At 41.8% G+C, this 15133-nt stretch overlaps 1 protein-coding gene across 1 annotated transcript in view; it reads left to right on the top strand.

Annotated features, from left to right (window-relative positions):
• NIBAN1 (niban apoptosis regulator 1) overlaps positions 1–15133 on the top strand; it is a 152880-nt gene that overhangs the window by 78949 nt on the left and 58798 nt on the right. The window contains exon 5 of the mRNA XM_004424929.3: positions 2421–2588. Coding sequence (XP_004424986.2) covers positions 2421–2588 — 168 coding nt within the window. The remainder of the gene's footprint in view (positions 1–2420; positions 2589–15133) is intronic.

Below are 15133 nucleotides of genomic sequence, written 5' to 3'. Positions count from 1 at the left end.
ATCAAAAATGCCCCCACATTTTGCTAAAGTGATTCATTTATTTGGCATTTTACTAGTTAGAATCTAGTTTGCTACACACAACAAAAAACTCAAATGAAATACATAAGGTTTTATTATCTTGCTAAAAATATTTGGAGATTAGTGGTCCAGGGCTGCTGTGGCAGTTCCATAAATGCCAGGGACTCTTTCTAGCTCTCCCCCTTTATCTCTAGGTTGTGGCCCTCATTTCCGTAGTCCAGGGTGGGTGCTGGAGCAGCAGCCATGGCTTTTTTTTTTTTTTTTTTTAATTTTATTTATTTATTTTTTCCTCCAAAGCCCCAGTAGATAGTCGTATGTCATAGCTGCACATCCTTCCAGTTGCTGTATGTGGGACGCGGCCTCAGCATGGCCGGAGAAGTGGTGCGTCGGTGCGCACCCGGGATCCGAACCCGGGCCGCCAGCAGCAGAGTGCGCGCACTTAACCACCAAGCCACGGGGCCGGCCCAGCCATGGCTTTCTCATCCCAGAGAGCAGGAAGGAGAAAAGGGGAGGAGGCGAGGACATTCCCTCTCTTTAAGGATACTTTCAGGAAGTTTCACTGCCACTTCAATTTACATCCCATTGGCCAGAACTTAGTGGCTGTGGCGCACCAAGCTGCAATGGAGGCAGGAAATGCAGTCTTTATTCTATGCAGTCACTTGCTCAACTAAAAATCAGGATTTTATTACTGAGAAAGAACGGGAGGATAGGTAATGTGTTACAACTAGAGGTCTCTGCTACAGCATTCAATCATTCATTCATTTACTTGTTCATTCATATGCTGATTCCTTCTTGTGTTATGATGTGCCAGGTATTTTGCTGGGTACTGAGGGGCCATCGTTTGTGCTCTCAGTGCATTCTACTCTGTTACCTTCAGATTTCAGGACACTGAAACAGGGCTCCCCTACGTGCCCTAGGAAATCTATTCTTTATCTAAGCCAATTTTGATTTATTAATTTGCCAGTAGCAAGACTCGGTTTCTGGAGCCTCCTTTATGGTTATGGTCCGTTTCTTAGTATGCCCAGGGCTTTCAATTACCTCTCAGAGGGTCCTTCTTCCCCTCCTTTCCCTGAGATTGGTGTCCATTACGTAGGCAGGGAGCAGAGAGCTAATTTTTTCTTCTGCTTGCTCTTCCTAACTCTGGAAGTAAGCTGGGACTCATTTAACCAATACAATATCACATAATTCGAATGCATGGAAGGGAATAAAGTTTAGGTAGGGGATCTGAATAGTAGTACAGTTTAACATGAGTTTCTTGGAATTGATTTTGAGGGAAGAGGTAAAAGTTCATTGTTTAAGGCTTTTAAAATTTCCTAGACAGTGTAGCACTTTTATTCATTCAACAAACTGTAGCTGAACATCTGCTAGGTTCCATGACTGAAACATGGACTGAGGATACAAAGAAAACAAGTCAGGGAGCACCCAACTCTTTCTCTGGTGGCAGGGGAGGTGCCAACAAAGGTGCCTCAGAGGAGGCAGATTTTGAACTGACTTGAAAGATGAATGAGAATTTTCTATTTAAAAACATGATGGAAAGGAAGAAGGAAAAGGTAATATGAACTGCAGAAACAAGATAACAAAGTCATGGAATGGGTGACCATGCCTAGAGAGAGGAGAGACTGAGAGTGGAGCGAAACCAGTACAGAACAGGGCAAACACCAACACCTAATGGGGGGGGTGCAGAGAAGGGGCAAAGGAGCCAATAAAGGTGACAACGAAGAAACAATTTTTAAAAAGCATGAAGGACACCAGGAAAGAGATGCTCCTGGAATTTGAGAAGAAAATGTTAACAAAAGAAGGGTCATTAGCAATAAGAGATGTTTCAGATCAGGTTAAAAGAATAGATAATGAAGAAGAAGCAGGGCTGGCAGTTAGGATGACAGGAGTGACCTCAGCAATTGGGTTTCGGGACTGGTGGGGCAGGGACAAGAGTGAGGTGAGAGTAGGAGTTGATGGCATGAAGACAGCAAGGGCTGGTTTGGCAGTGACAGGGAGGAGGGAGAGAGTGCAGGGCAGAGAGCAGGCCTGGTGTAGTGGGAGCCCGTGGGGAGGGTAGGTGAGTGTCTGCACAGGGGGACAGCGGAGCCTGAAGAGGGCCATTAGGGAAGAGCAAGCGCTGTTTGCGGGTCATTTTGAGGTGAAGTGAGAAAGATTGTGTCTGATGGCCTTGGTTATTCCTGTGGAGTAGGAGGTGAGGCCACCTGCTGGAGTGAGACAGGTGAGCTGGCAAAGGGATGCGAGAGGAGCCACAGCTCTCATTTTCCTCCTCCCTGTGAAGACACCTCACACTGCCTTTCCATCCCGTGGCCTGCCCCAGAGAGTTACCTTCACAGCCTGAAATAAGTATTTTAAATAAAAGATACATATTTTAAAACGTCTTTGTGATTTCAATATTTCTTTAGCATCCAGTGAGAAGGAGAATGCTCAGCCCTTTGTGGTCCTGCCAAAGGAATTCCCAGTGTACCTGTGGCAGCCATTCCTCAGACACGGCTACTTCTGCTTCCATGATGCCGCTGACCAGAAGAAGTTCAGCGCTCTCCTGAGTGACTGCATCCGACATCTAAACCATGGTATGGCATGGCTGCCCTCTCATCCCCAGCTGGGCTGCTTTTTCTCAGTTGGCCTGGTCAGTCCTCTGTTAGAATGATTCCTGGAAAGAGCCACAGAGGGTACTGCCCCTGGGAAGGAGAGGGAAACCAAGCAGAGGGAGAGTTTTGTATACAAGAAGTGTAGTCAACTTGCTGGTTGTTTGGTGAGGTCTGGAAGCCTCAGTGAAACAGAATGTGGAGAGTTATCTGATGGCACCCATGGGCACGCATTTGGAGTGCCATAGTCATGCATGTAATTTTGCCTGTAATTCATCCTCCTCCTTTTCCCTGATTTTTTTTAACTTAAATGACAGCAAGAAGGTGCCAGTTGTCCCTGGCAAAATCTTACTCCTTATGACATTTTGTGTGTGTGTGTGTGAAGATTAGCCCTGAGATAACATCCGTTGCCAATCCTCCTCTTTTTGCTGATGAAGATTGGCCCTGGGCTAACATCCGTGCCCATCTTCCTCCACTTTATATGGGATGCCGCCACAGCATGGCTTGACAAGCGGTGCATTGGTCCGCGACTGGGATCTGAACCTGTGAACCCCGGGCCGCCAAAGCAGAGAGTGCGAACTTAACCGCTACGCCACTGGGCTGGCCCCTATGACATTTCTTGTTTATTCTTACCTTTGTTTCTGAATAACAGTTACTCAAAACTTTAGGGTACATAAGAGTCACCTGGAAAACTTAAACACAGATTTTTGGGCTCTGTCCTCAAATACTCTGGTTCACTGGGTCTTTGGCAGGCCCCCGATTTTGCTTTTCTAACAAACTGCCAACTGATGCTGATGCCATTGGTCCACGGCCCACACTTGCAGCTGTGTTGCTTCAGACCACTTTGCCTCTAGGTATGAATTTAATTAATGTTATATCTATCATGAAAACACTTTTCATTCCAATGTGTGGTGTTTGATGAACTGATGTGAATGCTGGTTTTCTGGACTCTGTGAAGCCTTCAGGCACAGATAATTGAACTCTTTGTCCTGTGGCAAGTTGCAAAGGTAACCAGTCAAATATCACTGAGGGCTCACTCTGTGCCAAACTCTGTAGGTGTGAGGAACAGAGGAACAAACCACGCCAAGTTCCTCTCTCTGGGGTCTAAATTCACACGGGGGGAGGGACAAAACATGCCTAAATTCACAAGATCACTTGATAGTTGTCAGAGTTAATGTGTTGCAGAGTAACTAGAGGTTACAGCGTGAAGAAGGGAGGTCAGTACTTTCAGCTTGTCGGGGGAGGCCTCATGGAGCAGGTGACATTCGAGTTGAGTCACCTCATCCGCCTGTACCTTTGTTTCCTAATAAGGCTAACAGCATTGTACATTTACTTTAAAGTTCTGAGGTTTCTCGGACAGCGTCAGTCCCACAGAGCAAAAGTCACCAGTGATGCATGTCAGTCTGTTCTTGATTTTAGCTTGTGTATTGATGAGAGGCTAATGGAAAAGATGTCACTTTATTTTGCTATAGCAACTCTGAATAACATTGGTCATAATATTGGCTCATAACCAGTTAGGGACTTTATAAAAATAATACCCTTATTAATATCTTGCTTTGTGGTTTTGATGTTTGAGAGACTAAGCATTGCCCAGCACTGCCTGCTCTATCTAGCTCATTTTTCAATACACTTACACCTCTGTGTGCAGGGCCTGGGTCTAGTACGAACATGCAGTTAGTTGGCACTAAACACAAGAACCACGAAGTTTTGCTAAGCAGAGAATGTTCTCTGCCCAGCCAGATGGGACTTGCTACACTCCCCCTTCCGTGTACATAATAGGAATTTCTCTGGGGAGTTTTTGGATGCTATGTAGCCTGGATTTAGACTCCATTTATGGAAGATTTCAGTTGATTCAAAACCCAACTCTGCTTTCCAGTGTGTTATCAAAAGCACTCAGATAATGGGGTCTAGTCACATTGCCCTGGTTCTGTGTCACATTCCTCTGTCCATAAACCGCTTTTTCTTCACTGAGGCTTTGTGCAGACTTAATGTGATTTGACATATCTTCCAGTAGCTCCAGTCAGAACCAGAGACCTTCATAACATTGTAGGGAACAGTCCTTGAGTGTCATGGGCCGATGAGCTCCTGGGTCTTTCCCTTCTCACCTGTTTCTATGTTTTTGACAGCACAAGGTACCACCCATCTTTCCAGAATCACTTTTTTGTTTCAGTATCTACCTGTTATTCATTGTATGGTATTGAGTAAACCAGTAAGAGGTTTCACAAACTCCCTGTTAAACATTGTTTTTTCCATAATTACCAGAAGAGTTTAGAAATAGATGGAAAGTTAGGGCCATGATAAGGGCTAGAAACTCTGAGGGGGTACGAGGAGGCTGCTGACTTCCACCCCCAGGCAAGTAGAGTAAAGACTGTCAGCCTGCTGTTGTCTCATTCGCTCTCAGGCCATCACGCACTTCTGTTGAGAACCGGTCCAAGACATTCTAGCAGCTGATGCTGGGCCAAGATTGATCCCCCAGTTTTATTGAGATATAATTGACATATAACATTGTATTAGTCCAAGGTGTAAAACATAATGATTCAATATATGTATATATTGCAAAATGATTACCACAAACACCCATCACCTCACAGTTACAATTTTTTTCTTGTGATGAGAGCTTTTAAGATCTGCTCTCTTAGCAACTTTTAATATACAATACAGTATTGTTAACCATAGTCACCATAGTGACATATATGACATAGGTACATAGTTAACCATAGTACATTACATTCCCAGAATTTATTTGTCTTATAACTGAGAGTTTGTACTTTTTTTTTTGAGCTGAGCTAACATCCATTGCCAATCTTCCTCTTTTCTTGCTTGAGGAAGATTGGCCCTGAGCTAACATCTGTGCCAGTCTTCCTCTATTTTGTATGTGGGTTGCCGCCACGGCATGACTTGAAGAGTGGTGTAGATCTGTGACCAGGATCCAAACCCATGAACCTGGGCTGCTGAAGAGGAGCACATGGAACTTTAACTACTCGGCCATGGGGCCGGCCCCAAAAGTTTGTACCTTTTGACTACCTTCACCCATTTCCCCCACCCCTCCACCCCTGACATCTGGCAACTGCCAAGCTGTTCTGTTTCTGTGAGTTCAGTTTTTTTAGATTCAACATATAAGTGAGATTATAAGTATTTGTCTGTCTCTGTCTGACTTATTTCACTTAGCATAATGGCCTCAAGGAATCTTCAAGAGAAGATCATTTCATTGCCTTTGTGGTAAATTCCACAAAGGATGTTTGTCACTTGGGGTCCCCAGGATACGTCCCTAGTGCTCAAATCCCACCACAACCCAGCCCACTTGCCCTAGGAGTTCTAGTTCGACTTGGTCCAGGTATCCACATCCATTCTTTCTGAATCCAGAACCACGTCTCCTATTCCTCCTTATTGGGTGGGTGTTTCCTATTCAGCCCTGACAAAGGGCCTGATTATACCCTGTTTTGGGACAATAAGGCTGTCCTAAGGTAGGTAAGGGCAGGTAGAGACTCTCTGCTCCTCCCTCCTTCAAGAGAGGGAGCTGCCTCTGGGTGCCTCAAAGATTATTTACACTCTTAAGGAGCATGAAGGTGTGTGTGTGTGTGTGTGTGTGTGTGTGTGTGTGTGTGTGTTTTGTTTTTAGCACCTTTTCATTGGGCAGGCATAAGAAAACTCCATGGGTTAATCTTGAGCAGAACATCCTGCCCCAACACACTGGACTAAATATCAAGCCCATTGCATGACATGTGCCTAGAGCAGCTGTTGCCCTCTGTCCCCTTTGGAATCACACTGCAATCCTTTGTCCCTGATGAGGGAAGGCCAGGATTCTAAAAGTCCACTGCCACAAAATGGGACTTACATCAACCCAAGATGTTCCAAGACAGCCCTGTTGTCCAAAATTCAGTCCTATTCTTCAGAATTTTAGTTTGCAAAATATGATCATTGTAGTTACAGGGATATAGTTAATACTCTTAATGTAGAGGGCTGTACACATGCAATATGGAATAATGGTCATTATCAATGCATCCTTTCGGCTCAGGATAATCTTTCCTTGGCATGGGAATTTGCAGAAAGGGGGAAAGTGTTCCTAGCAGGAGGAATAGGATATATGGGGGACAAGAGGAGAGTCAGAGCATGGACAGTCAGAGGAACTGAAAGAATTTTGTGTGACTGGTGCTTGGAGAGGAGAGAGGAAACAAGTGAGGACGGGGAGATGGGCAGGATCCAGTCTATAAAGGGCTTTGCGATGCATATTAAGAGATTTTACTTTATTCTAACAGTGATAGGAAACCATTGAAGGATTTTAAGCAGATAAGTGACTTAGTTATATATTCATTTTAGAAAGGTCACACTAGCTGCTGTGTGGGGAGTGGATAGGAGGGTAGCATGCTGGGATGCCAGGAGGCCACTTAGGAAGCTTTGGCAGGCAACAGATGGTGGTAGCCTACACCAGAGAGTGCAGGTGGTGAGAGGTGGCTGGATAAGAGAAATAGCCAAGAAGTAGAATCAGCAGAACTTGAGGAGAGATAGTGTGGGGAGTGAGGCCATTGGAGGAGTCCCCTGTTTCTGCCATTCTCTGAGATGGGAACCTTGCGTGAGGAGGAGCAGGTTCCATAGAAAGGAGATAATGTGTCCAGTGTTGCAGATGTTGTTTGGAGAAGTCCATGGACATCCAGGTGAGGAAGTCTGGTAGACAGATGCATGGACAAGGCTGGAGAGCAGGAAGGCCATCTGGAGTGGAGACACAGGTGGGAAGTCAGCAGCCGGTGTGTGTCACTGAAGCTGTGGCTGACTTTGTGGGAAGGATGTAGCTTGTGAGCCCCTCAAAGGCAGAGGCTTTTATCTGTGTAGCCCCAACAGTCGGCTGAGGGCCTGGCGCCTGGTACAGGCTCTGTAAATATTTCCTCCCTCCCTCCTTAGGTATAGTTGCAAATATGTCCATGCGTGAAAAAGCATGGAGCATGTGTGGGAGCAGTTTAGGGATGTTTGTGCTTAAAATCTGTCAACATTAAAGTAGAATGGGTTGGTGCTTTTACATTAAGTGAATACTAACTTATTCATTCATTACATGGATCTGCGATTTTACTATTGAACCTTTAAGCAACATGTTCATCGGGAATACAAAGCCCCTGTGAAATTCAGTAACTCAGGCTCTCTGACTCACCCTCTTCATACATATACCTACTCAATTGCCAGTGTCTCTTCTGTATTTTATTTCAAGTTCACTGCTACCAACCTGCTTTGGGACTCATATAAAAATCATTCCCCAGGGCTTTTAGTTGATCTTACTTTTTCCAATTACTGCCACCTCCTTCTACATGTGACAGTCGGATAAATCATCTTTAAACACAATTTTTGATTAAAATCCTTCAATGGTACTGCCATTGTCAACAAGATGCAATACTTAATCCCAACGAGACTGGCTGTGGCTGGTTTCCTGCTCCTTTCAAGCATAAGCCTCCTTTCCCCCCACCTTGCCGCCCCACCCTGCCCACCTTCTTTGAATGGAAGTTTTACTAGGACATCTTTGGCATTTTCACACACCTGGGACCCCCACTCCTCACCTATTCAAATTCTCTCTTGCTCCTTTAAGAACAAGCTCCAGTCTCACCCCTGCTGTGAAGTCCACAGGGATGACTTCACTAGCACCCATCAGCCGTCCCACGGATTGGATACTCACCACCTTCTGCCTTCCATTATTCATTTTCATGTCTAGTTGTCCTGTTTCTCAAACTCTATTTCAAGTTCCTCAAGGGAAATCTTGTGTCAACCTTTGTATCCCCCTGTAGTGCTCAGACAGTTATCTTGTGTTCATAAAATGGTTCTAAGATACTAATGAATTAATAACTCATACTAAAGTAAAGCTGATTTCAGAATTTGTGTGATTTTAGACATGACAGTTAGAAATGTGGTTTGATCTATTTCATAAACACATTGGCATGAGTGAGTGAAGAGATTTGTTGATATAAAGCCTAAAGGGTTTAGGGAACCAGGGAGTCAGATGTTAGAAGGAAGCCACCACCGGATGAAGGTGATTCTGGAACGGAGATGGAATGCTGGCAAAGTTTTGTTCAACAGTACTGTGTTAGCTTGGAGGACAGCCAGGACTGCCGCTAAGCAAATGCCAGTGTCGCCAACATCATGAACACTAAGGAAGAGAGGACAGTAGAATATCTGGGAAGCATGAGTGCACATGGGTTGAAATCTACATTTTATAAAAGAAGAGCCCGGTGGATTTTGATGAAAAGAACACAGACACATAAAGACACTCTGCAAACCTCTACTTCAAATTAGACTCATTCAATCACCTATGATAATTATGACATCCAAGGCTGCTTGTGATGGAGTGAGTCAGGTTGAATGTAGAGCTAAAACTGATTAAACTTTGGAATTCGTTGCTATCAGGGTTGTATGCCTTGAGCTCTTATCCCAGAAGTCCTAAGTCAAATCAAACACCTTTATTAGATTTGATTTTGACACTTGCACATTTTAGATATTCAAAAAATGTTGCTGAATTATATTGAATTTTAAAATAGAAAAGGATCTTAACAATTCAGATTAGATAGAGCAAATCCTTTTTGGGGTGCTCATTTGAACACCATGTTTTATGCTCTCCATTACAGTAGATCTCAGAAATATTTCACTAACTTCTTGGAGCACTAACTCCTCAGCCCATTATCACCCATGAAACAAGATCATTTCTTGAGGGCCTAAGTGTCTGATGTGGGCATTAACTGATTTTAACTGAAAATACACAATAAATTTTATTTTGTTATATATGAAAACATACTCCTGAATTTGTGGCACATGCTTGTATTTATAGACACGTATCTATGAGTTAGAAAATTCTAACTATGCTTGGGCTCTTTTGGACACCTTGCTGCAAATGATTAGTGTTTGACTGGACATAGATAAATGAAAGTACAGTTTTTGTAAACATCTCTTTGTATGCTTTTCCTTATAAAAAGTATTCTATGGTGTACTTTTGTTGCAATGCATAAAAACCTCTACACATTGTAAACAAAAATGCTTGCTAACTTGCTGTTTAGTAAATAAGGAGATATCAATTTCCAGTTTTCATAGGACTGTCTCAAACAAAATTCTTTAAAAGGGTTCTCTCTGCTTGGAGATTACATTCTCTCCTTGAGTTAGTTTGTGCTTTTTGCCTTGCATAGTTAATACTCTACAAATTATAGGTATTTCTCTCTGTCTCTTGATGAATATGTCATTTTCTCTAAATAAGTTATCACTTCCCTCTCTCTGACCCTTGCTTGCTGTTCCTAAAACTCTAAATTTGGAAGACACCTTTGTGGTCACATATTCTAAGTCTCAACATTTATTTATGATAAAGCTTATTTATGATAAGTCTCAAATAATGACTTATTTGCCCAAGGTCACACCTAGTTTATTTATGATAAGGCTCAAATAGTGACTTATTTGCCTAAAGCCCACCTAGTTAGTAGTAAAGGACCAGTTGTCCTGACACCTAGTCCTTGACATCTGTTTCAACTATACATATCATATCTTTTCAGCATTACTTTTTAAAAGACTCTTTCATCGCTTGGCCATTTAAAACACATTACTGTTGGGGGCCGGCCCAGTGGCGCAAGCGGTTAAGTGCACACGCTCCGCTTCAGCGGCCCGGGGTTCACAGGTTTGGATCCTGGGCGTGCACCAACGCACCGCTTGGTGCGTTAGCTCCGGGCCACTCTTCCTCAAGAAGAAAGGGGAGGATTGGCATCGGATGTTAGCTCAGGGCTAGTGCTCCTTACAAAAAATAAAATAAAATAAAATAAAACACATTACTGTTAAATCAAAATACTCTTGTGATACCTTTGCATGATCCAAAGTGAAGCAAACCCGGAGCTATTCCCTTGCGGTCATCTGAGACCTGGGAGATGCCTGGTTTCTTGAGAAGCAGTGAGTTTTACGTCGATATTTTGTCCACCAGCTAAACATAACTATATCTTTTAGTTTAGATTTGCTCTGAAGGTAAAATATTTGATAATGTAGCTTGTTTACTAGTTAAATTTTGTGAAGAATTCAAACCATATATGGTTTTATACAATTTAAATAAAAACTCTGATTTGTAAAGGAAGATTATACTGCTTGTGAGGACATAGGTTGGAATATTTTAAAAATAATAGATCTAAAATAAACCAGACAGAGAAAGATAAATACTGCATGGTATCACTTATATGTGGAATCTTAAAAAAAAAAGCAAAGTCAAACTCATAGAAAGACAGTAAAAAAGTGGTTGATGGGCTAAGGGGTGGGGGAAATAGGGAGAGGTTGGTAAAAGGGTACAGCTTTTTTTTTTCAGCTATCAGATGAATTTGGTCTGAGGATCTAATGTAAAACATGGTGACTATAGTTGATAACACTGTATTGTATAGTTGAAATTCGCTGAGAGTAGAACTTAAATGTTCTCACACACACACAAAACCCAAACAAATATGTGAGGTGATGGATGTGTTAATTAACTAGATGAGGGGTATCCTTTCACAACGTATACTGTATCAAATCATCACTATGTATACTTCAAATAGCTTACAATTTTATATATCAATTATACCTCAATAAAGCTGAAATTTAAAAAATAATAGATCTAAAACATGTTTTATTCACATTATTTGTGCTTATGGATTTACTTAAATTACCTGAAGCTCTCAAACAGTCTAAGAGTTGGAACTGAGAGAACAGGTCTCCATCAGAAACTAGAATAAATAGAACTGGTTTCTCTCAGCTATTTAGCATTTGTCAGCACCAGTACATATATAGTCTTAAGTTCATTTGTTGCCTTAAGCTATGTTGCCATGGAACTATTTTGAATACTTCTTTTGGCCTGTCAGACTCGTTTCGGGTTCAGTGAAACCACTGATTCCTGCCCACCCACCACTCCTCACCTTCCACCCCCGAATTCCAGTGAACCAAGTAGTTATTTTGGTATGAATGTCTAAAAGTTGTATTCTTATGGTAGTAAGTGGTGACAAATTGGAACAATGATAAAAAAGATTAAACAAGCAGAGAGTTGAAGTTAATTCAAGCAAAATTTTTTGTCTGTGCTATTTGGATTGGGTAAATTCCAAAATCACTGGACAGTTTTTAATGTTATTATGACTGACTTTGGCAAAGCTTGAATAGCTTTCAAGTTTTTTTATTTGTGACTGGAATAAGGTAAGATTGAGACATACTTATTAAAATGACAGAGCAAACGGGCTAGATCTTTTAATGTGTGGCTAGATAATCAACATTATGAAAGAACTCTATTTGGCATATATTCCAAAATTTCTTTTAAAAATCAACATTCAGGGGCCGGCCGCACGTCTTAGTGGTTAAGTGCGCGCACTCCGCTACTGGCGGCCCGGGTTCGGATCCCGGGCGCGCACTGACGCTCCGCTTCTCAGGCCATGCTGAGGCCGCATCCCACATACAGCAACTAGAAGGGTGTGCAGCTATGACATACAACTATCTATTGGGGCTTTGGGGAAAAAAAAAAGGAGGAGGATTGGCAATAGATGTTAGCTCAGAGCCGGTCTTCCTCAGCAAAAAGAGGAGGATTAGCACGGATGTTAGCTCAGGGCTGATCTTCCTCACACACACACAAAAAAATCAACATTCAGGAGAGCTTGGAGAAAATCCTCACCTATTTTATGGAATGGTGAGCCACGGTTCTCCTTCTCACACTGTGAACAGATTTGGAGCATGTGAGAGGGAAGAGAACCATGCTGGGAGCTGGTTCTATTCATTGTTTTGAGTTTTTTAAAATTAACTGTTGAGTAGCTATAAAAGAATGCTTATGAAGTATGTACAGGGTATAAGGAACATTACTGTTACCCTTGTAATTTCTTATGTGCCCCTCCTTGATCTTATTACCGTCTTTTCCCTTTGAGAGAGCACCATCCTGGATTTTGTATTTTGCTTTTCTTTATCGCTTTATCTCGTATGTTTAATCATTTTGCATGTTCGTTTGTTTTTTTTTGTGAGGAAGATTAGCCCTGAGCTAACATCCGATGCCAATCTTCCTCTTTCTGCTGAGGAAGACTGGCCCTGGGCTAACATCTGTGCCCATCTTCCTCCAATTTCTATGGGACGCTGCCACAGCATGACTTGACAAGTGGTGCGTCGGTGAGTGCTGGGGATCCAAATCTGCAAACCCCAGGCTGCCGAAGCGGAGCACGCACGCTTAACCACTACGCCACTGGCCTGGCCCCTCATTTTCCATGTTTTTAGAATTTATCCTGTGGAATTTATTATATGTCTTCTTTCATGACTTCCTTTTTCAATATTTTACTCCAGTGATTGACCTGTATTATTGCCTGTAGCTGTATTTCATTGATTTTCATTGCTGAATATATTCCATTATATTAATATACCTTAATGTCTGATATCCATTTTACTGTTGATAGGCATTTGGGTTGTTTCCATTATTTATTACTAACAGTAATAAATGAACACTTTCTGTTTGTTGCTGGTTTATAGAAATTTAATTTTGATCTGATTTGCTAATATCTTAAGGAATGTTCATGTCTGTGTTGAGTGTATTTGGCCTGTAATTTTCCTATTTTGCAATGACATTTTTAGATTTTGCTGTCAAGGTTATTTTTGCTTCATAAAATGAGTTATAGAGTGTTCCCCCTCCTCTTTTTCCTTTTCTGTAATATGGAATAGTTTGTGTAAGCCTGGAATTACTTGTATTTTTGATATTTGGTGGAGCTTGCCTGTAAAACCATCTCATCTGGGTGTTCTTTTTGAGGGAACTTTTTAAACTACTGGCTTAGATTTTTAAATTGTTATAGGAGTATTCAGTTCTTCTGTTTATTAAGTCAGTTTTAGTATGTTACAGTTTTGTAGAAATTTATCCATTTTGTTTATGTTTTAAAATTTAGAGGCATAAAGTTTTGCGTAATATCCTCTTATTTTTTAAGAATATATTCACGGTGCCCCCCTTATTCTCTGCAGCATCTGTAGTTGTTCCCTCCTTCTTTCTAACATTGTTTATTTGTACCCCCCTTTCTTTTTTTCTTGGTCAGTCTTACTAGAAGTTTGTCAATTTTGTCAGCTTTTTAAAACAACCAAATTTAGACTTTGCAGATTATTGCATATTGGTTTTATATTATGCTAATTTCTGATGTTATCTTTTTAATTGGCTTTCTTCTATTTCCTTGGGCTTTATTTTGCTGGGATTATTTTTCTCACCTCTTCAGGTAGATGCTTAGCTCCTTGTGATTGTTTTAAAATACTTGCAAATTCTTTGACACTCTTTCCTTCAGAAAAATGAAGCCTAATTTGCACCCTCTTGAATGTGGGCCAGATTTAGTGACTTACTTCTTACAAATAGAATGTGGTAGAGGTCATGGTATGTGGCTTTCAAGAATAGGTCACAAAAAAAATAGCTTCTGCTTGGCTTTTTCTCTTTTGGATCACTCACTTGGGAAAACCCAGCCATCATCTAGTGAGAACACAAAAGCAGCCCTCTAGAGAGGGCCATGTGGAGAGAAAGTGAGGCCTCCTGCCAACAGCCAGCACCAACTGGCCAGCCATGTGAGTAAATTATCTTGGAAGTGGATGCTTCTGTTCCAGTCAAGGCTTCAGATGATTGCAGCTTTGGCCAATATGTGATTGCAACCTAATGAAACACCTCAAGCCAGAACCACCCAGCCATGGGGCTTTCGAATTCCTTAACCCACAAAAACTATGAGAGAGGACAAATATTTATTGTTGTTAGTAGTAGAGGCATTAGGTCTATTAATGCCTTTACTTTTCTAAAGTGAAAGTTAGCTTCAAGGTTTGGCTTACATGTTTTGGTTTTGTATTAGTTTGCTAGGGCTGCCAGAACAAAGTACCACAAACTATGACCTTATTATGACCACCATGACCTTATTATCTCAGAGTTCTGGAGGCAAGAAGTTTGAAATCAAGATTTTGGCTGGGTTGGTTCCTTCTGAGGGCTGTCAGGGAAGGATCCATTTCAGGCTTCTCTCCTTGGCTTATAGAAGCATCACGCCAATCTCCGCTTTGATCTTCACATGGCATTCTCGTTATGTGCGTGTCTGTGACCAAATTTCCCCTTTTTATAGGGCACCAATCATATTGGATTATGAGCTTAACCCACTCCAGAATGACCTCATCTTAACTAATTGCATCTACAAAGAACTTATTTCCAAATACGGTCACTTTCTGAGATACTGGGGGTCAGGACTTTAACATATGAATTTTGGGGGAGTACAGTTCAGCATGTAACAGGTTCCTTACTTAATCACCAGCTCATCAAGGCATTTAAAATTATTTTTTACAGTGTAATTTATCCAGCATATTTTTTCTTTCAATGGGAGGATTGGTTAAGATATAGACCCTGCCATGTGGCTGGACAGTCATAGATAAAATTGGGATGGTTTTGAAAAGTTAATTGTCACTAATAGCAGTTTTACAAAGGCTGCTTCCGTCTTTGAGGCACTCATTCATTTTGCAGCCGTGTCACATTGCCGTTGAGGTTCTGCAGCTCCACATTTGTCACCCTGCCCTTGGGAAAAAGTCTCAAAAGCTAAAGCTGA

The sequence above is a fragment of the Ceratotherium simum genome, chromosome 2 (genome assembly GCF_057802395.1).
Source record: "Ceratotherium simum simum isolate JZ-2026a chromosome 2, ASM5780239v1, whole genome shotgun sequence".
Classification (NCBI taxonomy): domain Eukaryota; kingdom Metazoa; phylum Chordata; class Mammalia; order Perissodactyla; family Rhinocerotidae; genus Ceratotherium; species Ceratotherium simum.
Note: the sequence above shows the minus strand (reverse complement) of the source record. Positions and strands in the feature narration are given on the sequence as shown.